The 26,571-nt window shown below is 45.2% G+C and overlaps 1 protein-coding gene and 2 pseudogenes across 2 annotated transcripts in view; 2 read left to right on the forward strand and 1 right to left on the reverse strand.

Annotated features, from left to right (window-relative positions):
- The first annotated feature begins 4,037 nt into the window (after positions 1 to 4,037).
- Positions 4,038 to 8,462, forward strand: LOC113834340 (annotated as a pseudogene).
- A 396-nt stretch (positions 8,463 to 8,858) lies between these two features.
- The window catches only part of Ccbe1 (collagen and calcium binding EGF domains 1), a 222,269-nt gene continuing 204,556 nt past the window's right edge, over positions 8,859 to 26,571 (forward strand). For both annotated transcript variants that reach the window (XM_027402710.2, XM_035440101.1), the window contains exons 1-2: positions 8,859 to 9,138; positions 9,571 to 9,651. In XM_027402710.2, the coding sequence (XP_027258511.1) occupies positions 9,005 to 9,138; positions 9,571 to 9,651 (215 nt within the window). In that variant the 5' untranslated portion in view covers positions 8,859 to 9,004. The remainder of the gene's footprint in view (positions 9,139 to 9,570; positions 9,652 to 26,571) is intronic.
- Positions 17,786 to 18,648, reverse strand: LOC107979853 (annotated as a pseudogene).

A 26,571-nucleotide genomic window follows, 5' to 3' on the forward strand; every position in this document is an offset into this window, starting at 1 on the left:
AGCAAATTATGTGAGGCAGGTGGACTGAAAAACATGATCAAGATAAGACTAAGTTTCATTTGTGATCTCTGGCACCATAGGCTTAATATGTGCCCTCACAACAATGCTTTGAGCTAGACAGTGCTATTTGTATTTACAGATAGACTGAGTCTCAGGAGGCTTAAGCAAGGTGATCAGGGTCACATAGAGAGTAAAATGCGTATCTGAGTTGTATATCAAGGGTCTGTTCATCCATCCACCCATCTATAATGCCATTTATCTAAGCAATTTTTTAAAGTGAAGTGAAACAAGGTCAATTCCATATCCAGAAGGAAACAATATTTTTTATTTTGTAGCAAATATGCATACTGTGCTGCTATGATTTTTATAGTTATATAATATATAGATTTTTGATTGTGTGTATGTGTGTTTCTGTGTGAGTTTCTGTGTGTGTGTGTGTGTGTGTGTGTGTGTGTGTGTGTGTGTGTGTGTGTGTGTGTGTGCATGTGTGTGTGTGCCTTTGGAGACCAGAAGAGGACATAAGATCCCTTGGAACTGGAGTTACATGTGATTGTGAACTACCTGATGTGGGTGCTGGAATTTCAAACTCTGGTCCTCACAATTGAACAACAAGCATTCTTAACTGCTAAGCTATCTCTCTAGTCCCTATATTTATTCTACTATAAAAGATGTCTTGGTGGGCTAGTAATGTAGCTCAGTGATAGTAGACTTGCCTAGTATGAACAAGGTCTTGGGTTCAATCCTCAGAAACATGGGAGTGGACATATTTGTTCACATCAGAAAAGTTTTGTGTTTTTTGGTTTGAAACAGGTTCTCATGTGGCCCAGACTGGCCTTGAACTTGTCTTAGAGTCAAGGATGACCTTGAATGCCTGCTCTTCCAGCCTTTACCTTCTACATGCTGGGATTTCAGGTGTGTGCAACAGTGATTGATTTTTGCAGTGTGAGGGATCAAACCTGGGATTTCATGCATTCTAGGCAAGCACTCTACTAATGGGGTTATTTACCCAACCCCTCAGATATGAAAACATTAGATCACTGCTCTTATTAGCTGTCAAGTTGACTTTGAGAATCTCATAGGACTCAGGAAGTACTAAATACTTTTTCATGAGTGAAAGAACATAAAGGGGATCAGATCTGTAAGAATGAAGCAGAGTCGTTGGGATTAGCATGGCAGAGCCTGGTGTGACCTTAATGCTGTTTTCTAGAAAACAGGGTGTAACAATAAATCTTTCCATCAGCCGCCTGAGCCCCGCAGCCACGTGGGCCCCCAAATAACACACAGAGACTTATATTAGGTACAATGCTGCTGGCCAATGACTAGGACTTCTTACTTGCCATCTCAGTCTTAATTATTAACCATAATTATTAATCTATATATTTTCTAAAGACTTATCTGATCAAGGATCAGATCTAAAGGATCTAAAGACTTATCTGATCAAGGCATGTGTCCTCTCTAACTGGGCTCACATCGAGACTCTGTCTTTACTACATTCCCCAGAATCGTCCTTGACTCCTAGTCCAGCCTAACTTGCTTCTCTATTGGCCAACAGTGCTTTATTTATCAACCAGTAAGACAAACATATACACAGAAGGACTTCCCCCATCACCAGGGAGTGTACAGCCTGGCTCTGCTATTGCCTCCTTACTCCTCCTTGTTTGTACTCATGGGGGGCAGCAAGATAAAGTGTCATCCTCATCCTAGCTATGCATCCTGCAGCCACCATTAGAGGAGAAAAGAGTTGCAGACTGGAATAATGAGAACACACTTCTCCAACACAAACTCCTAGGTCTAATCTTATAGATGAAGAGACTGTTGATTTCTCCCTCTGCAAGGAGGTCGTCTTGTGAGAGAAGCTTTGGGCTCCTAGATATGAGACTGAACAGAATATATGTACATGTATGTGAACATGCATGTGTGTGTGTTTGTGTGTGCATAGATACATACACGAACAAACATGACACCTGAATCACACAAATTATGTTCTTTGCATTCTGAAGACTAAGGTGTAATTTGTTTCTCTCTTTTTTAAGTGTCTACAATTTTTTTCCCAGTGGCTTAATTCATCTTTTTAACAGTTTACTTCAAAATTGGCCAGCAGTTGGTTCCATTATGGATGGGGAAGCTGATATTTCTTCCTAGTTTTGGAGGAGATTCCAGCGCTAGAGCTTCAGTAAACCTTTAGAGCCAGTGCAAGTTAAAACCAAGGCTGGCTTAAACAGAGATAATGAACACACCCCAGACCAGGGCTTCAGTATTAAATGTATTCTAGCTGTTCTTGCCTCAAGCAGTCCCTCACAATGGCGTGTAGACAAGAACACTTTTACACTTTTAGGGTGTAACTCCAATTCTCTAAGCAGACCTGGCTGCATGTCAATCAAAACTGAAACTGAAAGACAGTTCTTAGGCAAATGTGCTTATTCTAGGGACACCTCATCCTAGGCCAACTGATCACACTACATGGTGAACTTTATTTTCCTTATTTTTATTCTGTCTTGTTTCTGTGAAGCCATTCTGGCTACATTTCAGGGAGACCAGTGTGTGTGTGTATTCCATTATTTTAAAATTAAAATTTGTTATTATTTTGTCTCTTCATTGGTGGAATTCAGTAGACAATTTTGTGGAGTAGGTTCTTTCCTTCCACCTTTACATGGGTTCTAGGGAACAAACTCACGTCTCCAGGATTGAATAGTAAGTGCCTTTATCCCATGAGCCATCTCTCCAGCCCTGTCATTTTCTAAAAAAACCAAGTTTATGAGCTTTTCCTTTCCTTGACTCTTGTAACCGATCATGTAAACATCCTGACTTGGTTCCTGAGGGTCCAAGAGCTGACCTGTGGTCTAATGTAATGCAGGGCCCTCTGCAGTAATAGCCTGCCAGGCAATGTCCATCCAGCTTCAGTTTTAGTCCTGGTTTTTCCTTTTCCTGAGCTGCTCTAGCATATGCAGGAATAGACTAGGCACACAAATCTATCCAATAGTGGCAACCTATCCTCTGGAGGAAAGTATCTTCAATAGCAACTTCCTGTTTCTAATTGTATGTTAGTTTTGTCTCCATAAGATGTGGGGATTCTTGAAAACTGACTACTGAGGCTTCCTCTGAAAATGTGTACTCTGCCTAACTTTTCTTTTTCCTTTTTCCTTTGCTTTTAGAGTGCTGGCCTCTATTCTACAGTTACCGCATTGGCTCCCAGGAAGCTCTAAGCCTTGCTGCTAAGATACCTGTCCCTCCTGGGTTCTGACCTACAGCACACAGTGTACTCTCAAGTTCCCTCACAGCCCAGGCCCCTAGGATATGGTAAATTGTATAACTCTCCCCTCTCTGGTTTGTTTCAGGGAAGTTGACAGGTCTGAATGGGAAACCCTGCCAAATGGTGAACTGAAAGAAACAACCACACAGCCTCCTCTAAGGTATGCAAGGTCCCTATCATTAATCTCTTCGACACTCCTGTGTAAGAGACTATGGGCAAGTTCTCTCATGCCAGCTGTTTGCAGATGCGGGGATAGGGCAGGTCAACAGGCCTGTGTTGTGTAGGGTGGTGGAGAGTATGAATCTGAGGAGAGAAAAACCTAAACTCCTGAGGTTCCTGCCACTTGCAAATGCAGTTCTGGAAACTCCCATGCAGACTGCAGCCTGCACAAAGGCAGGCTTGACTTTGGCGGGACTGTTCAACTTTCACAGACTGGTATTCATACATGACCATCCACGTGTTCTTCCTGCTTAGCGCAGCACACCAAGCTGGATGAATTTCAGCCCCCCTCCCCCCCAAAAAGGAGGGTTTAAAAAGTCTCAGCTACAGCTCTTCTCTTACAGAAGTGTTCTGGCCACATACCATGACATTCTTTCCTAGGCCAATATGGACTGTTTGCTTGGCTGGCATCTTCTCAGGACACTTATCCCCACAGATGCTTAGTGGATGGGCCAAAGAGGTGGTGGCTCACACAAGTGCACACAGCCGACATGGTTCTGCTTTCACCTTTGGCTTTTTCTTTGTTGTTACTACTGTTTTGGTTTCTAGATTTTTTTTTAAATACAAGGGAATTTATTAGGGAAAAGCCTTACCTACAGAGAGACCTAGCCAGCCAGCAGGACTGCAGTAAGTACAGCAAGCTGAAGACGAAACAGAAAAAGGGACCAGCCATGTGAGCACCCTCACTATTAAACCTTTCCCATGTCACCCTGACTATGCCCTCGCAGGCATGGCTACAGTGTCCCCAAAGGACACTTAGATTCTTACCTCATTGTTTGCAACTATTTCCAACCCCCCCTCTCCCTATGTGGGCTGTCCAAAATCTGTGCAGCTCTCCTAACATTCTATAGTCCCTGTCTTCTCTGCATAGATACCCAGGGGCCTGGATGTTACCTGGGTTTCCATTCACAGATTGCCCCTAGGCATATGGGTATTCAGAAGACAGTGCTGTCCTCCTTTGGGGGACTGAAGGGCACATAGTCAGCAATAAGAAACTGTCAGATTGTTTCCAAGGGATCCTGAGACTCAAGTGCAGGAATACAAAATGTCCAAGTGATTGAACGGGTCTGAGCCGGTTTGAACTGGTCAAAACCACATTGAACCAGTCTGAACTGGTCTGACCAGTCAAAACCGGATTGAACCGTTATGAACCCGTTTGAACAGGTCAAAACCGGATTTATCTGGTCTGAACCAGTTTTAACTGGTCAAAACCCGGATTTAACTGGTCTGAACCAGTTTTAACTGCATTTAACTGGTCTGAACCAGTTTTAACTGGTCAAAACCAAATTGAACCCGTTTGAACTGCTCAAAGCCGGATTGAACCAGTCTAACCGGTTGGAACCAGTCAGAACTGGTCTGAACCGGTCAAAACCGGATTGAACCGGTATGAACCCGTTTGAACAGGTCAAAACCGGATTTATCTGGTCTGAACCAGTTTTAACTGGTCAAAACCCGGATTTAACTGGTCTGAACCAGTTTTAACTGCAATTAACTGGTCTGAACCAGTTTTAATTGGTCAAAACCAAATTGAACCCGTTTGAACTGCTCAAAACCGGATTGAACCAGTCAAAACTGGATTGAACGCGTCTGAACCTGATTGAACCAATTAAAACAGGCTTGAACCTGTCTGAGCCAGTTGGAGCAGGTCAAAACCGGATTGAACAGGTCTGAACCAGATTGAACCGGTCTGAACCGATTGGAACTGTTCGAAACCAGATTGATCCAGTCTGATACAAGAGCAAGGGCCAATATCTCTCGAGAAAGTGGGTCCCCTCAGGCCATAGTGAGTGCAGCATCTGTCTGCCTCTTGAAAAAATTTGCCCCCTTCGCAAAGGGATTCCCTATTTTACTTTTCTATTTTTAAGCTCCAAGCTAGGAAAGCCAGAGAGTACAAACTCCAGGAGAGGGCCTTATTGTTTTTGAAAGCCTTTTATCTTGGGGTTTTTGCGGTTCCATTGCAAGCAGGCACCATAGAGCCTGCTTCGGCCTCTCCCAGCTTCTCTGGTGGCACCGGTGCACTGCTGCAGGCGCCATGGCTCCTTGGAGCCCTGTTTGTCCTGCTGTGGGTCCTGTAAGAAGTCCTAGTGGTGGGCCTGGAGGGTGGGTGTGCGGTGGGGAGATGAACGCTGCACTAGGACTTCACCGAAGCTGTAATTTATGAAAATTCATTCCGGCGTGGCCTGCGCTGTCATTCCGGGTCTACCGTGATATGATCACCTGCGGATCTCTGGGTTACTGCCTACATCAACTTCCAGCATCCAGCTGACCCCGACAGAGACTTGGACACGATGAACATTGATGTGGTTAAGGGAAAGCCAGTCCCGATCATGTGGTCTCAGAGGGATCCCTCTTTGGGAAAGTCTGGTGGAAGGAATGTCTTCATCCAGAACGTGGACAAATCTATCGACAACAAGGCACTTTATGATACTTTTTCAGCCTTTGGAAACATCCTGTCCGGTAAGGTGGTGTGTGATGAGAATGGCTCTCAGGGTTATGGCTTTGTCCACTTCAAGACCCAGGAGGCTGCCATCGAGAAGATGGATGGCGTGCTCCTCAATGACTGCAAAGTGTTTGTGGGCAGATTCAAGTCTTGAAAACAGGGGGAAGCAGAGCTCAAGAACAAGGCCGAGAAATTCACCAATGTTTATATCAAAAACTTTGAGGAGGAAGTGGATGATGATGATCTGAAAGAACTATTCAGCCAGTTTGGTAAAACTCCAGTGTCAAGGTGATGAGAGATCCCAGTGAGAAATCCAAAGGCTTTGGCTTTTTAAGTTAGGAAAAACACGAGGATGCCAACAAGGACTGGATATCAGCAGGCTCTCCTATCTTGTCCAGAACCCGGATGGTAGTTTGAAAATCTTTTCCCAGGACATGGCCTTAAATTTTTTCTAAATCCTTGGTTTCTAGATTTGAGACAGGATTTCACTCTGCAGCTCAGGCTATCCTGGTACTACTGTATAACCCAGGCTGCCCTCAAACTCTCCATCCATCTGCCCCTGTGCAGGGATTACAGGTGTGCACCACCATGTCTGGTTTCTTTGTCGTTCCATCATTCATTACCTTCCTTGAAAAGTGACTTGCCTACACACATGGCTTAGTAAGTGCTATTGAATACAGCAGATGAGTAATCTCCTGCATCATGGTCTAATGCTTATAGAATGGCATCCACGATGAAACAGTAGAAATCTAAAATGAATAAAGATGGGAAAGAAAACAAAACAAGTTATCAAAACAGAGGCACTGGTAAGAAAATAAAACTGTAAACCCTCATCTGCATCTTGGTCCTCTTCCTTCCAAGATGGCATCCAATACCTCTACGGCACAGTTGAAGTCCATTTTTCATGCGCTTATCAAGGTCTCACCTGAAGAACTCAGATAACTGCTGCAAATAGGCTCCTATATATCTAGAAAGCAAAAAAACCCCTGAAAACTAAAAATCTGTCTGTGCAATGAATAATTTGTGCTAAGATGATGCCCAGAGAACTCTCAAGAGATGTTTTGCACAATTCACTTCATCTTAATACCTGTGGAGATGTACTCCCGCCACTCCCCAGTCTAAAGACAAGAAAACATGGTTTTAGAATGCTAGCTGGGACCACCCACCTACAAACCATCACCTGAGTTTGAATCCACGGAAGTCACCCTCAAGTTCCAAAGGATGTGAGAGTCCCCCGAAGACCACCTGGAAATACACTTGTGTCAGCGAGGGAGTAGCACCGCTGAATTTTACTGTTCAGGGTGCTTCATGCTCTTCATTTCTAGGAATGTTTTATAGGGGAAAAAAGCCTACCTGGCTAATATAACCAGCATAATGTGTAGGGTTGTATTGTGAAGGTCAAATAAAATCATGGCCATAGAAGACCTCTGAGGAATGCAAAATATTCAACAGAGGAATAAGAATGCCACTGCTATAAAAATGGCGTTGTATAGGTGCTATGTGCGACATTTCTCAGCAGAGCAGGCTATTATGTAACTCGCAATACCTATTTATCTAGCCAGTACAGGGCATACCTGTAGCTTGTGAATGAGCTACCTTCTCAGGCCTGAGCTCCAGAACTGATCAATGTTAGTGATTCCACATTTAACTTCTTGTTTTTCTGACTTATTTTTTGGGTCACAACTTTCTGGATCTTTCTTTGACAAGAACTGATGGGGTTGTGGTGAACAGGGCACCATGAACTAGCAGGTGACACCAGGGATTTGCTCATCTTCTATGCAGTGCCAGGTGATCTCCCTGATCAAGGAGACACATGGACCCAGGTGTCTTCAGTGATTTCCCCCAAGGTATTTCCAGCTCTGACGCTGGGTCCTGCAAAGGTTAGGAAAGCAGACAAATATCTTGGCAGGCATAGGTAAACAACCAGATGGCAAACTCCCTGCTTCTTCATCACCTAGAATCAAGACACCCCCACCCCCACATGTATAGGGATCCCTGTTCTGGCTGACTTGGTTATCTCTCAGTTTTCGTGAAGACAGGCTTACCTGTCAACCACACCTCCCCCTTTTAAGTTTGCCAGTTGGAAATCATGAGAGGAAGACCAGGACCCCCCTCACACACACACTTCCCCTCCTCACCCCTGACGCTTGGAGCGGTTCTGAGGATCTGCACTTGGGAGTCGCCCCTCTGTGGGAGCGTGAGTGCTTCTTCAGTTTTAACAACCATTGCTGCCTGCCCCAGACATCCTTCCTGCCATTTCGTTCCTTAATTGGCCGAGAAAACGAATCTAGTCAAGACCCCTACTGGGTACTAGAGACAGGATGTTCAAAACGTCTTGGACCCCTCAGCTGAGACCTCACTGGTCCTGAACTGCACTTTCCAAGAAAATCACAGCAAGGGATGTGGACGAATGAAATGACAGAATTTCCTCCAAAAGGAGTGGGATGGATGAAAACTGACTACACTTTCTTGATTGGGCTATTTCACGTTTGAAAGGGCGATATAGGAGACCCCCTGTAGCCTCTGCCCACTCTTTCATGTTATAAGAGAAAACCCGGGATAGAAGAAAAGCATGTAAGAAGGCCCTCACGGGCGAAAGGCAAACACTGGCTTGACCCTTCGCTATGGAAGTTAACTGACAACAGGAAGGAAGCTATTAACCCCGCTCTTCTCCTCCTCTCGCCCTGGTGACAGCCAACAACTCCTCCTCCCAGGCTGAGACCTTGGAGCAAAAAATGCAAAGGAGCGCCTGGTTGCCGCAACTCCGCGCGCGTTTCTCCCAGTAGAGGAAGAGGGAAGAGAGGAGGGTGCAGCCTGAAGCCAATTTCAGCCAGTTTGTGACTCAAGCCTGAACGTCCAGAAGAGACTCCTAGGACTCCAGCATCCTCCTGCTGGCCGCACAAGGCAGGCACCCCTGTGACAGCTTGATTCTCCCCTTCTCGCCCCAAGTTTGAGTACGGCCCTCAGGTGGTGCAAACGCCCCAGCTCTCCGGCACCCCCTGCTGGCGAGAGGGAAGGCGGCCGCAGTCGCGGAGCCTTTGGGCACAGCGCAGGGAGAGAGCTCAGGAGCCGAGAAGAAGCCGCGAGCTTCCCCGATGGTGCCGCCGCCTCCTCCGTGCCGGGGAGGAGCAGCCAAGGGGCAGCTGGGCAAGAGCCTGGGGCCGCTGCTGCTACTCCTGGCACTGGGACACACGTGGACCTACAGAGAGGAGCCAGAGGACCGCGACAGGTAAGGGCCACCTGCCCCTGCGGAGGACGCGCTGGGTGCGCTCAGGGCTGGCTGGCGGGGTGTAGATTGTCCCAGGTGGCAGACCCAGAGGTCCCTGTTCTCTGGGCCACTAGCAGGGCGTTTAGCTGGCCCAGGTGACTTTCATCTCTTACGGAACCGCCTCTGCGCTCTGCTCCCAGCTGTGGGTCGGGACGCTTGGATGCCCTCCGCCCGGCTTTCCCGTCGCGCTCCGGTGTCGACTTCTTTGGCTTTTCTAGTCACTTGGGACCAGGGTCGCCCGGTTCTGGGAAGCTCTCCTGGTTCTTTTCTGCCACCGAGTCCGCCCGGGACAAGTAGCAGCCAGTGCGTCTGGAGGCAGAGCGCAGCGCATACAGCTCTCCACTCTCGCTCTGACCTTCAACAGAGTTTCCTCTCCAACTTTTTCCCTCATAGAGAAGTGTGCTCGGAAAACAAGATCGCCACGACCAAATACCCGTGTCTGAAGTCTTCGGGCGAGCTCACCACGTGCTTCAGGTAAAGCTGGGCCCTGCGGAGTCTCTGGAGGGACAGAAGCCGCTGTGAAGCAGGGTTTTGGAGTCGCCCTGGTGGAGCCCGGGCTGTGTCTGTGGCCGGGTGGGGGTGGTATTGGGTGCTGCGCTCCTCAGTGCCAACAACTGTGTTCGTGAGCCACGAGCAAAGCCGAGCAACTGAGTTTGCTACCAGTGTGTGCCGGAAGATCTGAGAACATGTACTGTTCCGCGAAAAACTTGGGTGGCAGAGGATGAAATGAAAAAGTTTGCGAGTTGATGAGAATGGATTGGATTGTGGATGTAAACTTAATGGAGAGGAATGGCTTCCTTCTCATTTGCGTTTTGTTTTGAAAATACAGCCGGCAACAAGGAAACACTTGGCACTTGGCTTGCTTTTGACCTTGTGTTGGGACAGAGTGTACAACTGTCACGGTCTCTGTGGGCAAAGTAGTGGCGGAGAGAATTGTGGGTAGACGGGATGGTTGCTTTGAGTGAAAACAAACGTCAAGATTGTTTGAGATTCAAGAAAAGCAATGATCTTTAAGAAAACATGTTCTACAGCCCGGCGGGGGGGGGGTTGTTGGCAGCCACGTGGGTGCTTGTTAAAATGAATCACACACAGGGCCAAGAAACGTGGTTTTGAAGTGCTTCCTAGGTGATTCCCTGTGCAATCAGGGAACAAGAACAGGTGGCTCCCGTCCCCAAAGGAGAGGACCAAGGTTCTCTGTTTGAAGCCTTTTGGAAGTAACAAGTGACTTGGTTTTTGCATCATCGAATTCTTGACTTCCGTTCCAGTCTCTCAGGATGGAGGGGGCACATATCCCTAAATGTTTATTGTTTGTCTGATTTTATTTTAAAGACCCTATCTATACAAGGAACTGGGTTAACGCACTTGTACCAGCCTGAGGAACAACTTGGGTGGTATAAGATAAGACAAATCCCAGAAATGAACTCAAAGAAGAGTTTGTCTCACCTATCCTGTGGCCAACCAGCAAATTCCAGTGCTTTTTATGCAGGAAATGCTCTGCCTCACTCACAGGGCTCAGGTGTGAAGTGCTTCCATGGGCAGGTCAGTTGGCTTATATGAAAGTACGAACCATCAGTTGTACTGTGCTTTTAGATTATCTATTGACAATGAGGATGATGGGTGTCAGCTGTTTCACTTATGTGAGTTCCAGAAGGGGCTACGGCTCCTGTGTGAAATGGTTAGGAGGGTTGAGCTGTAGTCTACGTGTGAGGGACATGTTCAGTCGGCAGGCAGAGACTCTAGGAGGTGTGCTGGATGAGCGAGGTCATCCAGCTGGTGAAACGACTTGGTAGTACTGGCTGCAGGGTTGCTTGCCTGGTTCCAGTCCTGTGTTTCATCCATGTGGCCACAATATTTCCTAGGACATGTTGTTTTCCTATCACTGCCATATAAAGCTTCTAATTTAACATGGACCGTGTTCCTGAAATGGTTTGCTCATTTGTTCAGTCCCTTAAAGGTCAGACGTCACATAAATCAGTGACAGTTACAGAACGCATGTCAGGCTTTCAGAAACCATCAGTGCCTGATTATTCTATTTGTTACGCTCTTTTTAGCCAACTTTTCCAGATTTCTTAAAGTAGTGTGGCATTTTGCTTACCCTATCTCATTCAGAGGCATTAACAGTGTGTCTTGGCACATGTGTTCTCACTAACCAGTTACTCAGTGAAGCAGCCTGCTGGATCTACAGCTCTAACAAGAAAAAGTAAAGAATTTTAATTTGTATGATGGGAAGGGCTCTTTTAGCTTGAGAAAGTGACATCAGTCTCCAAGTACGCTAATAGCATTGTTGTTGTTTTAGTTTCTTGAGACAGGGACTCATTTATAAAGTCTAGTCTAGTCTCGAACTCAAAATCCTACTGGGATTGAGGTGAAACCCTCCCCTCCCCAAGTACTATGCCCGGCTAGTACAGTTTATAAATTTGCTGATTTCTTTATGGAAGTCAAGAGTTCTGGGCATATTCTGTTAGCCTTGTATTATTTTTATTTTGTTTCAGTGTTTGAGACAGGGTCTCTCACTCTGTAGCTCAGGTTAGCCTCTGGCTTCAAATTCATACTATCATCCTTTTCCAGCCTTCCTGGTGTGTGTGTGTGTGTGTGTGTGCCACTGTAGCCAGATAGTTTTGTACTTAAAGTTAGTTGATAATTGCCTAATTGGTTCTTGAAGTTCAAGAATGACAGAATGCTGTGAGACCCTGGTATGGCCCTGAAGTCCTTTTCTCTTTCAAGTATTGCTCACCAACTCTTATGACATTTCCTGGGGATTGGGTAGACTACCAGACCCTCCTGAGACCCCCTCAACTGTGTATTAATGAGATGTGTGTTGGAGTCTGTGGAACATCACATGAAAACCAGGGTCTTCAGACCCCAGACATGGTGTAAACCCTTTTGCTAGATCCTCAGAGGCAGGGAGGCCTCTGTGGTTGAGCAAGGAGCTTTCAGCACATTATCCTAAAAGGGGAGCCACCACCACCCCATGGGGAAAGACCATTCTTCTGGGGGTTCTCTCAAGCTATCAGCACTGTGGCACCTGTCGGAAAATGGCTTCCGAGCTGGGAAAATACTATCTCCCAGACGTGTAGTGAACGTTTTTTAGCATATGAAAGGATTCAGAACTTGCTGAAGGGATTCTTTTTTTTTTTTTTTTCCTCAAAAGGTCATTGTTGGCGTGGATCTGAATGTATGTAAAACAAACAGAGGGGTGAGGAAACCCTGCTTTGTCACTGTGAAATTTAGAGAGGAGCTGGGTTAGAATCGTTTTGTTTTTTTTTTCCCCTGGATACTTTCCTAAGCAGCTCTTGTCTGGTTTTCAGCACTTGATGCCAGATATTAAATAACAATAGTATGAAGACTTACTTTAGAGTTGGCACGATTCTGGGAACTTAGTTTACATTGTCTCTGATGCATAGAGCCACCTGGAACATTTCTATTATCTCAGTTTTGTGGAGTGGGAGCAAAATGATCAGAAAGATTGAAGGTGCCATGCCCAAGCTCTCATACACACAATCACCAGGATTTGAACTCCGGTTTGTCTGACTGTTAAGCCCTGAAGTCTTTCGTTATCTCAGAAAAACCTACTGGACTGGAGAATGTTCTAGATCCAGGGGTAGAAAAAGGAAACTCAGATGTTTGGATGTTTCAGACAGTTCAGGAGAATGCTGAGACCCACAGTGACCTTGCTCATCCTTTGGAGTCATTGCCTTTGAGGTCTGTTTCAAACATTTGAATTTAAATGATCATAATATATACAGAAGGGCTCATGCATGTAGAGCTTTCCTTCCTTATCTCAATCCTGGGTTCATGTCTCTAGAATCTCTGCTGCCAACATGCATGCATACTGCCAAGTACCTGAAGTTTAAATACTGTTTGCATGAGTGCCAGTGACAGCTTAATGAGTCTAAAACTAACATTTGCCCAGCATTATAATCAGCATAGGACATTCTCTTACCAGTAGTTAAGATAGCAGAGCCTGGGTATGATTTATCTGAAGCAAGGATTCATGACAGCCAGGGCAAGCATATAAAACAGGCACAGAAAGCCATTATGGCATTACTCTTCTGGAACTACCATTATCACCCTCCCTGAGCCCCCACCCCCAAGTTGATTTTCCCCTTTCCAACCACGTAGTTAGAAGTTTTGCTTATCTTCCTTTTATCGTGTTTTACATCAGTAAAATGGAGTGTTAAAATATTTATACGTAGATAAACAATCCAGTTTTATTGGGTGAGTCTATGCCTAACAAACATGAACTCTTTTGATTCTTTGGTCAAAAGATTTACATATCTATTAAAAACTTAGAATCCTTCTAGAGGATATTCACACATAAAAGAATAAGATACAAATAGTCTAAGGGCTTGATTTTGGACAAAAGCCTTTGTAAGGGGAGCCAGTGTGTAGTAGTGGCTATGATGGGATCCAAAGCTGTGTGGTTCACACAGTACTAATGATGGGGATGAGAGCAGCTAGGAATGATGACTCAGGCAAGTGCAGACTTGACCTTGTTATTCAAGGTGGCTCTTCACCACAGACTGTATTAGTGAACACAGTTGAGAAAAACACCTGTGGTTTTGGTCTTAGTCCCTGAGTCTCCACACAGAAGAGAAGTGACACAGATGCCTCGCTCCCCACACTCTCACCCTGTCATTGCCTTCTCACTGGGGAGTGCTCTAGCTCAAGGTGGCTCATGTTCCCATGGGAAAAATGACATAGGATGCAGGAACTTCCAGTTTCACTCAAGATAGTGCAACTATGCCACCAAACCCTGTGGGAATGTGGAGGTTGATGTGATATTTCTGCAGATGTGTTTACTTAGGACTTGTAGAGCAAGAGGGCCACTTAATTAGGCTAACAACCAGGGATTGACAATCCTGGGCTTTTGGCTGAGGATGCTTCTGAGGGGAGCAATGTCCTGGCAGGTTGCCGATTTCCCATTGAGGGCTTTAGTAATGTCAGAGCACACAGTCACATACGCTTTGCTCCTCTCTGAATCTCAGCTCTATTCCTTCGGTTTTTTTGACCTTGAACTGGCTTCTTAAGATCCAGGCTTTCATTTTCTGCTTTGGAGGAATCTAAGGATCACATTAATGATGTTTAGAGTTGGCTGTGAGCATTGCAAATGAGTTAGCATGTGTGATGTACTTTGAGAAGTTCAAGATGCTGCCAGGAAGAGCTGAGTCAACATCACTCCCCATCACCCCTGTACCTCAAGTGTAGCCTGGCGGTGGCTTGCAGAAGTTGCACAGTGGATACACAGTGACTTCTGTGAATTTTTAAATTGAGATTTAAAAAATATAAAGTATTTTTTTTAGATCTTATTTATTTATTATGTACACAACATTCTGCTTCCATGTATATCTGCACACCAGAAGAGGACACCAGGTCTCATAACTGATGGTTGTGAGCCGCCATGTGGTTGCTGGGAATTGAACTCAGGACCTTTGGAAGAGCAGGCAGTGCTCTTAACTGCTGAGCCATCTCTCCAGCCCAAAGTATTTTTTTTTTTTATGACAGGGTTTCTCTGTGTAGTTTTGTAGACCAGACTGGTCTCAAACTCACAGAGATCCTCCTGCCTCTGCCTCCCGAGTGCTGGGATTAAAGGCGTGTGTCACCACCACCACCGTCTAGTTTCAAATATATAATATTTTTATTAATTCTTGATTTCCTGTGGCCAAAATGTTTGGTGTTTTAATTAATTGGGGCTTAATTATCAAGTTCTAGAGGAGAAGTAAGAGCAATGATAAGAGCTGTGTTGTTCTGGGGTGTCCTCAGGATACTCCTGACCAACAACATTTGGCAGTGGGATTTTATTTGGTATTTATGGCTTCCAGGAGAGCCCAGTAGAGATTTTTTGAGCATAAACCTAGACCAGACATGCCAGCGGTGTTTTCTCAGCATGCCATGTTTCTAGATGCTTTTCCAAGTGTAGAGTAACCCAGAAATGTGGTGTGGGATGACACTGAGCATCTTTACATGTTGAGGCCTCCTTCCTGACCACGGAAGATTCTCTACCTATCACAGCAGAGTGGTGGACATCATAGCCAGCTTAAATTGGATGCTGATTCCATTTAGGAGGACCAGAGAAGTTTGCTGCTTTTTTCCAGGGCCATGGATGGTGGTCATTGCAGAAATAAGACTTGAGATCCTCAGTCTGGTTTTGTTTTTGTTTTTTCCCTTTTTCTGTTTCTTCCTTCTGCTGCCTCCATCCTATGGCCTGCATAGCTGGAGGAGTGGGACGCAGGACACCTCTTTGAATGACTGTGTTGCATTCAGGACACAGGTCTCCCTTTCAGGAAGCATGCTTCCACAACTGTCTGTCTGTGAGCCGTCAGAAGGGAGGAAGTGGGAACCAGTAAAGAGCAAAATGGAGAGAGAGTACATCAGGGTTTGAATCCCATCCAGGGAAGACAGTCTCCCTCTAGCTCCAGACTGTCAACACTCCTCGACTGTGCATCATCTGTTCTCTCACTCACTCATGTGGCCTTGACCTCACAGGTTAGCTCCAGATTTGGAAATGAGTGCCCAATCCACATACATTTGTTAAATGACCAAGTGAATGTCTGTTAGTGTGAAGAGGAAAAGACAAAACTTAAAGTGTTAAGCATTTTAGGATTTCCGTTACTCATGTATGGGTCCTGTGTCCTTTAAAAGCTGAGCAAGGGGCTGGTGAGATGTCTCAGTAGGTGAATATGACGGCTGTGCACCCTTTTGACCTGAGTTCATTTATTGGGACCCACATAGTATGAGAGAACCAACTCCTGCAAGTTGTTTTCTGACAGCCACACATATGTTGTAACACGAGCACTCGCTACATGTATACATAGTATAAAAAGGTTTAAATTTCTAAAAGCAGAGAAATGAGAAAACACTTTGTCTTATTTAATCTTTTAAAGGAGGTCCTACTGTATTTATCTCAGGCTGACATTGAACTCTCCATCTTCACACCCCTGCCTTCCAAGTTCTGGAATTACAGGTGTGCTGCGCCAGACCCAATAGGAAGAAGGCTGCTGTAGGAAGGAGATTTAGTTGCCCCAGTTAAGTGATACTATTGTCTTCAGTGCTTCCCAACCAGACCTGCTTCTCTGTTCTTGCCTGTGTGTTCTTGCCTGGTGGTTACGGTCTGCTTCTCCCACTTGCTATGCTAAATTACTCCTGAAAATGACACATGGGCTCCTGCCCATACTTTGATGCAGACAATGGTTTGAAGGGAAGGGAGGTAGTTCTGAGAGTCTCTTTCCTTCTCACAGGAAGAGGTGTCAGAAGAGGGGAGGCAAGGGTGAGGTGAGAATGATGGCCAAACTGAGATTCTGTATCGCTTTTCACGCCTCCTCAGTTCACAATCGAACTAGCCAGCCTCATGGCTATGCTTTCACCGCTGTCGCTGTGTCCTTGGAGATCCGATCTACTTACTACTGATTGTCACTGAAACGGTTGCTCCCTGGCTTCCTGCAGTTTGCATCACTTCATCTTTTCTAAATGAAGTTGGGGTGACGCACCCTCTTTATTCTAGCTGCTGTGTTTTCTAGGGAGAAGGTTTTCATTTCACTGTTTCCTCATCCACATTCGGCTTTCCTAGATCTTCTGCTTCCTGCTCAGCTGGACCAGGATGCCCTTATGAATGAGAGGGACTGCTGCATTGTTAGGGCTGTGTTGTGGGGCTGAGAACAAAGCTCTCATTCTGTTCCACTTTCTCGCTTTTATTTTGGGGGATGAAAAAGCGAACAGCTATAACATCTGCAAGTCCTCTTCTGCCAAGTTAGCCCCCTTTCCCATGAATCTGTTTGCTAATTTTAAAGTCTTAGCACTTTTCATTTAGTCAGCACATGTCTGTGGGGTGCTTACAGTGTGCCAAGCTTCATTCTTCCCATGTAAAATACATTTGAAGGGAGCAGGCAAACTTCTGTTCTGCTGGGATTTACAGATTTTCATTTATCTTCGGGAAAAGACATTTTAATTTTTTTTGGTACACATCTGAGTAATGTCATATTTCTAGGACTAATATCTTAAAGTTTCTTGTAGCCAAAATGTATATTTTCAGAAAAACAACAAATAAAGCAACTCTTGCAGCTGGAAGCAGATACAGGAAAATCCACATATGGCGATGATCAAACATGGCTTTGGTTTTTCCCCTCTGTCCTGTTAGACGTTAGCATACACTATAAGCTTCTTGTTTCTAAAAATTACAAAAATGGGAAAGCTAATTCTGGGCCATGTGACTGACAGGTGGATAGCAGCATCCGGGGCAAATCAGTACATTGTTACCTTGTCTGTTTTGGTGAAACCCAAGCTAGACTCAGGTGTGTCCAACCTGCAGCCTGCAGGCCACTTTCAAACAGGGACAGCTTAAATTTGGCTCAACAAGGTCATGAATTTGCTTAAAACAGAAGGTTTTTGTTTGTTTTTTGTTCTCTCTTCCTCTTTTTTTTTTTCTTTTCCTAAACTACATTGTACAGGTCTAAAGCACAAACTTTGTAGATGATGTCATTTCACAGTGTCAGAAGTTTGGGCCTAATAGGTCATCTCACTGTATCCATTTGAGTTCAGGGACCAGGAACACACACATTCTTCTTCTTCTTCTTCTTTTTAACAGACTTAATTCACTTTATTTTTCTTGTACAAAAACCCTTATGTGGTGGCCACAGCTGCAGCCTGAGTTCTCTGAACAGAGACTCTGGTGTGGGCTTTCACAAGATGGTCAGTGAATTCCTGATAAGGAGACTTGGTGAACACAGTCTTTTTCCAGAGGTCTGGGGTTAGGTAGCTGTAGGTCTTGGAGATGGCATCAAAGATGGCCTTGGCAAAGTTGCCCAGGGTGGCAGTGCAGCCCCTGGCTGATGTGTAGCGGTCATCAATATCAGCCATCATCAGTAGCTTCTTGGGCACGGGAGCAGAGATGATGTCAGTGCCTCTGGGGGCAGGGATGATATGCACCAACACAGAGCCACACTGGCCTGCCACTTTACAACAGTGTGGGGCTTGCTAATCTTGTTCCTCCAGTAGCCTCTCCACACAGGGACAATGGAAAGCTTGGCCAGGATGATGGCCCCTCTGATGGCAGTGGCTACTTCCTTGGAGCACTTAACACTAAGACCAACATGACCATTGTCGTCCCCAATAGGACAAAAGCCTTGAACCTGGTCCGCTGGCCAGCCCAAGTCTGCTTCTGTACTGGCATGATCTTTAGAACCTCATCATTTAGGGATGCGCCCAGGCAGAAATCAATCTCGGATTCCTTAATGGGCAGGGAGAACAGGTAGATCTCCAGGGACTTGATCTTCATGTCCTTAACCAGACGGCCCAGCTAGGTGACAGGGATCCACTCCTTGTCTTTGGCTTTGCCTCCAAGAGCCCCACGGCCACCATATCCTCGACCACAATCACCACCTTGGCCCCCTGAGACCACTGCCTCCGCGGCCTCCTAATCCTGCCCCCGCCCCCGGGCCCTCCAGGCCCTCCTGCTGCACTGGCGTCATACACCATTTGGTGTTTTCCTGAAGTAGAAGACACACACACATTCTTAGCCTGTACATTTGTTTGTATCTGTCCTCTTCTCTGAAACTGTGGGATGATCTGTTTGTCCCATCTGGAAGGAAGCTTCCTTAGTTCTCTGGGAATAGCAGGGGACTCAACCTGTAAGCCTTTGTGGCTGATCCAGAAGATGCTGGTGAGGGGGTGACAGCTGGAGCTTTCTTTGCATGTAGAACCTAGTTAAGGGGTTTGGGATACACCCGAGATTGGCAACTAGTTCATGGCTTGTTTTTGTACTGTTGGCAATTGAAGAATACCAAAATCTTTTTTTTTTTGGTGTGTTTAATTATTTTTATTTTTGAGATTATAATATAATATAATTACATTTCTGTCTTCCCTTTCCTCCCTTCCAATGCTCCCATATACCTCTCCCGACTCTTCTTCACATTCATGGCCCCCTTTCCACTGATATTAAACACACACACACACACACACACACACACTCATACGTCATACTCCTTAATATAACTTGCTTAGTTTGCATAATGTTACTTGTGTGTATGTTTTCAGAGCTGACCATTTATCACTGGACAACTAATACCAATTTTCTCTGAGGTGGACCACCTCTCCTGCTCTATAGTCCTTTGTGTAGAGTTGCCTATAGTCCTTTGTGTAGGGTTGAGGCTTCATGGGCTTTTCCCAGTTCAATTTGTTGTGTTCATTGGTGTCATCCCCATTCAGCTCATGTTTGGGCAGTCATATTGGTATGCATATTGGCAGTCACATGGATGTTACTAGGAGACACATTCTCACAGCAAACTTTCTGATCCTCTGGTTCTTAAAAATCTTTTCTGCTCCATTTCCTCAATGACCCCTGAGCCTTAGGTGTGGGAATGTTTTGTACATGTATCCACTAGAACTGGGCTCCACAACTCTGCATTTTGATTGTGTGGTTTTCTTTAGTGGTCTCTGTCTGTTGCAATGAGAAGTTTCCTTGATGAAAGGCTGAAAAAGTACATTTGTCTGTGGGCATAAAGAAAGAATGTTTATAGATTATTATTAGGGATTATGCTGGTTTAGTAAATTAGAGGTTGTAGATTCTCTTTCAATACCATAATTTCACTAGCCTTGAATGGTTAGCTAGGTTCCTTGTACCAGGAATGATTTCCCTCTTGTTAACTGGGTCTTAAGTCCAATTAGAGAGCTTTTGGTTACTGTCTAAACATATATCAGAACTCTGTCAGCAAAACTAAAAAACAAAATTCCATACCTCTTTGGTGCCCTTTAATAAAAGGGCACCAAATACTCTTTGATTTTCATGGTTATTACTGTGCAACATGGTGGCTTCAGGTTATCCATACAACGAATTCACTTTTAGCAATATCACTGGGAAAAAAAAAAAAGGATTGGACTGTGACCCAAAATGGTGTAAACTGTGGTGTTTATAGATTTTGTTTCTATGGACCCTGTCCAGATGGTGCCAGATGTTGGAGGGTATAATCTATTCTAGAAAGTGTCAACAAGATATCACTCCTAGAGATGCAGACACTGGAATCCTGACTCTACCCACTGAACCATAGTTTGTATTTGGGCAAAGTTCCCTGGTGTCCCCAATGAGGCTTTAAGATGCTAAGCCTTACTGCATCACTGTAGTCCCATCTCTCACTTGGCTGCCAACTTCTAGCAACACATGAATGGTTCTGACTGCACATTGGAAAGACTCAAGGAGATGAGGGAGGATCCCAGCATTTAGGCTGTGGCCCACAGAAGATACTTTCTTGCATAAACTCTGGAGGTGGGTACCAGGTATAATCCAGTGCATACCACACTTTGACCACCATGGAGCTTCAAGGGTAAAGGAATGGCAAACCTACCTCAGTGGAAGCTTGGGAAAGGGTCTATTTCTCATTTTTGTGGGCATGATGTCCAGGTCCCTTTCATAATGTTAGCAATGACTGAAAGGTCCAGAGCCCTTGGTGGAAACATAGGCTACAACATGTGTTAGTGTCACTATGCTGGAGTCACTCATCCTTAACCATTGGTTCTGCTCTGTTACCCCTTGCATCCACTTTCTACCATTTGCTGGAAGGTTTGAGGGTAGTTGGGCTGTGCATTAGGTTGAGATGGATCAACCGGAGAGCATTCCTAGTGAGATCTTTTGAGTTTAAGCTGATCAGATCCAAATCCCATGCTTCAGATTCCACCCCTTTCCATTTTGTTCTGTGGCTTTTGGCTTGGTGTCTGCAGCTACTTGGTGACCTGTGGTGCATTAAAAAAGTTTTGCTTTGTTGCTGAGCTGCATGAACTCTCTCAAGATGTAAACACAACTCAAGAGTATTATAAATGAAAGCTGTAGTGTCAAGCTGTGTTATTCTTTCCTTGTGAGAATAAAACACAATCGCTTTCTTCCACAAAGTCCATGCCACTGAGATTCTCCTCCCACTCATCTGTAGCCACTCTACTCCGAAGCCCTCCCTTCTTACAACAGAATGCAAGGCCCTCAACCCCAGTGAACACAGAACTGGCTATGGGCTTTAACATCCTGCAACCTGAAGCAATACATTTTCACTTTGACTGGGTATTTCAAATGCAAGCTCTATTTACCCTTGTTCTCGAAGACAGTGCTCAAATCCACAGCTACAGCAAGTGGTTAGGTATGTACAACTGCATGGTCTTTTCTGAGTGTTCTACCAGTGATTATTCCTGACAAAGCCATAGAAATAAAATGACTATAAGTTAAGAAATAAATTTGGTTGTACTTTGTGATAGAGGTGTCTGAGGGTCTTCATGAGGGATTTCTTTGAATTTATGGCTGGATAAATGTGGATTGGCTCCTAAGGGAGTGACCTCTGAGTTTTGATACAGTTTCAGAGTTTGGTATTATATACAATGCATTATTAGAACCAATGCATAAAGCAAAGACAGGGAGGAACCTAAGTGAATGTGATGGGGAATGTTCTTCTGTATATATGTTTCTCTTATTGGTTAATGAATAAAACACTGAGTGTCTGATTGGCCCGACAGGAAGTGACATAGCTGGGCAGAATCAGGATATAAGCAGGGACAAACAGGAACTTGCTCTCTTCTCTGTGGAGATGCTGAGCAGTCATCATGTAGCAGGCAAACGGGTTGCAGGTCTGGAATTCCCTGGTAAGCCACGACCATGTGGAAATACATGGGTTAATAGAAATAGGTTAATAATTAGGACATTAAGACAGAGTTAGCCAATAATAAACCCTAGTCACCAGCCAACAGTTTCATAATTAATATAGATCTGTGTGTTCATTTGGGACAAGTTGGCTGTGGAGCTGGGCCAGAAACATTTATGTTAACAAAAACATCTGTATTAGTAAGGGTTCTCTAGAGGAACAGAACTGGTAGAATGAATGAATAAATCTGTCTGTCTGTCTGTCTATCTATCTATTTGAGATTTATTAGAGTTTGTTAAGGCTGTCCAACAATGTCTATCTACAAGCAGAAAGTCCAAGAATCCAGTAGTTGTCCACAGGGCAGAGTGTCTCAGCTGGTCTTCAGTATACTTTGGAACCCTGAAAAAGTATGCTGTAATTCCAGTAAGTGAATGAACTTATTAGCCATAACTAGGGCAAGCAGGCAAAGAGCAAGCATGTCCTTCTTCCATGTCCCCTATACAGGCTGCCACCAGAAGATGTGACCTTGATTTAAGGTGGATCTTCCCACCTTGAAAGACCCAGATTTAGGGTGGATCTTTTCACTTCAAATAATTCAATTAAAGAAAAATCCCTCACAGGTGTGCCTAGCAACTTGGCTTTTAGTTAATTCTAGATGTAGTCAATTGATCACTAAGTATAGCCACCACAATGCCAGTCTACTGGGTATCCTTGTTAAAACCTCCCAGCTTCCTGAGTCCTTTCCCAGAGGTCCTCAACTTTAGGGAAGCACATTTGCAAGTCTTGAAAGAGGTGTAGATTATAGTTAGTAAAGCTTACAAGTGAGGTCCATGGAAAAGGGCACCTGGCCTGAGAGCAGGGCTCTGGAGGTCCTGCTGCCACCCTGCTATCCTGGGGCAGGGGACCAGTAGCTGTTTCTGTATTATGGCTATTGCAGGGGTTGAGGTGAAAATTTGTGAGTCTCAGTTGGTGTTCTTCTAGTGTGGACTCTCCAGTATTTTTCACTTACCTGTGTATTCAAGCTACATCTCTTGTCCCTGATTCTCAGTGACTCCTTCCTTCACCCCTCCTGAGAAACACAGTGTCACTATGCTCCTCAGGGTGGTGTTAAACCCTAGAAACCAAACAATGTTCATATCTCAGTCTCGTGAGTTGCTGGAACTACAGACATGTATCAACATACTGAGATACCGCCTGTTTAAAAAACAAAAAGCAGTTTCTTGTTGTCTAGCCTTTAAAGGATTGACTAACTCAATCATTAAGGAAATAAACAGCAACAAGTGCTGGTGCAGCCAAAAAGGGACCATGTGCACTGTTGGTGACAATCAGTGTGGTGGTTTCTCAGACAACTAAAACTCTATGCTGTGACCCAGCCGCACCATTCCTCGGTATTGAACTAAAGGACTCAGACTCAACATGTTTGCACATCAGTGTTTCTTGGTGCACAGTCTGGGGTTGTGATGGCTATTACCCTGTGTTCCTTCTCTCTGCCTCTCTTCCCTGATGTTGACAGTCCCCTTCTGCTTCCATGTCTCATGAGTTCTTTTCCCCATCTCACAGATCTCTTCTCCCGTCTCATGCTCCTCTTCACACTTCCCTGTCTGAGAACTGTATTTACTTCTTTAATGACGATGTCTGTTCATTGCACATTTTGCACGCCATGGCATGCAGCTTAGCATGGAGACTCCTCTGCAATCTCAACCCACCCGGTGAAGAGCTGTCAAGGGATCTGGTGGATTTTCCCTGACCTTTCCTATTCGGATGTGGTCAGGTGTACTTAGTTGCTACTTATGAGTGGTTTTTGTTCTGCAGGATTTTCTTTTAATAATAAAGAGGGGTTACTTACTGTATGCAGTAGCTCTAAGTTTTTGTAGCATGGCACTCCTTTGCTAACACCATGGTTATTCATCTGTTTAGTGGAGAGCTCATTGTAAGGAGATCAGCAAATATTAAAGGCACCATCCTTGATGCCTCATCATGTTTAGTTTAAAAATTATTATTTTAAAATATATTTTTATTCCTTGAGAATTTCATACATGTTTAGGTTTTAAACTTAAGTGCCAATTTCATGTATAGTTAGAATGTTACAGCTAAAGGTTTAGCATTACCATGGGCCAAAGATAATTCAGAAAAGAATTTGTACCTGTACAGAAAATGTAATTTTGTTCCTTGGAACAACAATTTATTTAGCATTTTCACTGTACTAGGTAATATAAGTTATCTAGATCACTTACAATATGCTTTATGCATACCAGAAGATGGCCTTATCCTCAAATGCAAATACCATGTTACTTCTTGGCAAGGAACTTGAGCATCTATGGCTTTTGACTCTTAGAGCAAGGATGCTAACCTTATCAAGATGAGCTATGAGATGTCCTGCATACCCAGATCACAGCTTGCTGAGTTCTTGTGAGGCACATCCCTATGTTCCTCCCTGTCACTACTGTGGAATTTGTGGCTTTTTGGGTCCTCTGAAATCCTTAGGCTCTCTCTCTCTGAATGTGTGTGTGTGTGTGTGTGTGTGTGTGTGTGTGTGTGTGTGTGTGTGTGTGTGTAACTTTAGAGTTCTTTCTAGGGCTGGCAGTGTGACTGATCACTTGCTCCTTCTCAGAGAGCAAGGTGAACAGAAGCAGGCTGAGTTTACAGCACCAGGGATTAGCTGGACATCAGAATGAGCCCTTTGGCTGTGAAGATATTGAAAGAAGCTCAGACACAGTTATCTCTCATCGGCTTTAAAACAAGATGCCATCTGGGGCACTCTAGGATGCTTTTGAGAGTTTCTTGCCCTAATAGGCTGTGTCGAGAAAAACAAAAGCAAGAGCAGAAACAAAAACGAAGCAGCCATTTAACTCCCCAGGCGTCTGCGTTTGCAGCAGGCTCCATTTGCTGCCAGGCCCATGCCTCCTGCAGGCTGGTGCTTCCTGAACACAGGCTCAGCTCTTTCTCTCTGTGTGGATGCTGGGCTCCCCATCTCTACTCACCTTTCTTTTTTCTTTCTTTGTCTCTTTGTACCTTCCCCTCCTCCTCCCCTTCCCTTCTTCCCCTCCTACCCCCTTACCCTTCTCCTCCTCCTCTTTCTTCGTCTTATTTTTTTATTGATTCTTTGTGGGTTTCACATCATGCATCCTGATCCCACTCATCCCCTCCACCCTCATTTCCACCCTCTGCCCCTGAAACACTCCCCCCCCCCACAAAACCCCACAAAATTTAAAACAAAAAACCAAACCAAACAAACAAAATCTCATTGTAGAAGCTGTAGTGTGGTCCAGTGAGTCACACAGTATACCCTTTACTCCATACATCTTTACTTGTAAGTGTTCATCACAATGAGTCATTGGTCTGGCTCAAGGCCTCTGGCTTCTGCTACACTATTGATACTAGGACCTCACTGGAACTCCTCTTGGATAGCCTATTGTTGCCTTGTGTCATGGAGATCCTGTAGCTTTGGATCTGCATATCCAGCTCCTTCACATACTTCAGCAGTTCATAGATGAGGGGGATGTTGGGGTGGACTAGCTCATAACTCTGGTTGTGGGCCTGGGTGAGCTCTCCAGCACTGCCCCAGCTAACTCACCCAGTGTAGCAGGCAGCAAGGGGTGGGGCCAGTTCTCCTGCTTTCATGCCCTCTGGTCCAGCTACCTACACTCACACCACCAAGGCCAGCTCTACTGCTCTACTGTATCCTTCTCTCACCCTACTGCCAGCTCCTGATTGCTGCACTTGGTGAAGGGCAGGGCCAACTCTAACCTTCTTATATCCTCAAGGCCAGCTTTCCCACCTGTTGCAGGTGGTAAGGGGTGGTGATGGGGAGGGCATAATTCCTTCACCATTGCCACCACATGGCATACTAGGGTGGGGGCAGCTCTCCCGCTCTCCTGCCCACAGGACTGGCTCACCCGTGTCCCCACCAACAGGGTCAGCTCTAGTGTGCTGCCAGGGTGAGGTGTAGGACCCACTTTCCTGTGTGCTACAGCTGGTGAGGGGCAGGACCAGCTCTCCCACTCTCGTGACCCCAGGACCAGGAGCAAGGGGCCAGGGGGTGTATCTCCCTTGTGCAATGCCACTGTGTGACAGCCAGTGGGGCTAGCTTTCCCGCTCTCACATCTTCAGGTACAGCTCATCAGCACCCCTCCTCAACTACTGCCAACAGGGACAGCTCTGCTGTGTTATATCCAGGCTGTTCCACCCTCCCATGGGAGAGAGGAGAGTGAAGCATGCTCAGGGTTGAGCTGCTGTCTCACAGCCATCCACTTCTTTAAAAAATATATAGCATAATTATTTTTTAATTCTCTGGGAATTTCACATCATGCACCCTAATGCCACACACCTCCCAGTCCCTCCATATCCTCCCCTCACCCTTACTGTATCCACCCAAAAGAACCCCCCCAATCAATTAAAAATAAAACAACACACACACACACACACACACACACACACACACACACAGAGCCACACAGCTACCTCACTCCTCCAACTTTCCAACACATCTTCATCCTAGAGGCTTTGGGTGCTGTGGTGTGACACATAGTATACCCTTTTTCCAATCAGCCCCACCCACAAAGTGTTCATTTCGATGAGCCATTGGTCTGGTTCACGGCCTCTGGCATACCGTCATCTCTGGACCCTCACTGAAACTCCTCTCAGATGTCCTGCTGTCAGCATCAGCTTCTTAAAGGAGAAAGTCAGATCTATCTGGCAAAGCTGAAGCTACTGAGGTGGGAAGCTGCACACGCTGAGCTTCCTTGTAACATTCCCTTCCCGTCCTTTATCCAAACATCCTGGACTT

The sequence above is a fragment of the Cricetulus griseus genome, chromosome 2 (genome assembly GCF_003668045.3).
Source record: "Cricetulus griseus strain 17A/GY chromosome 2, alternate assembly CriGri-PICRH-1.0, whole genome shotgun sequence".
Lineage (NCBI taxonomy): Eukaryota > Metazoa > Chordata > Mammalia > Rodentia > Cricetidae > Cricetulus > Cricetulus griseus.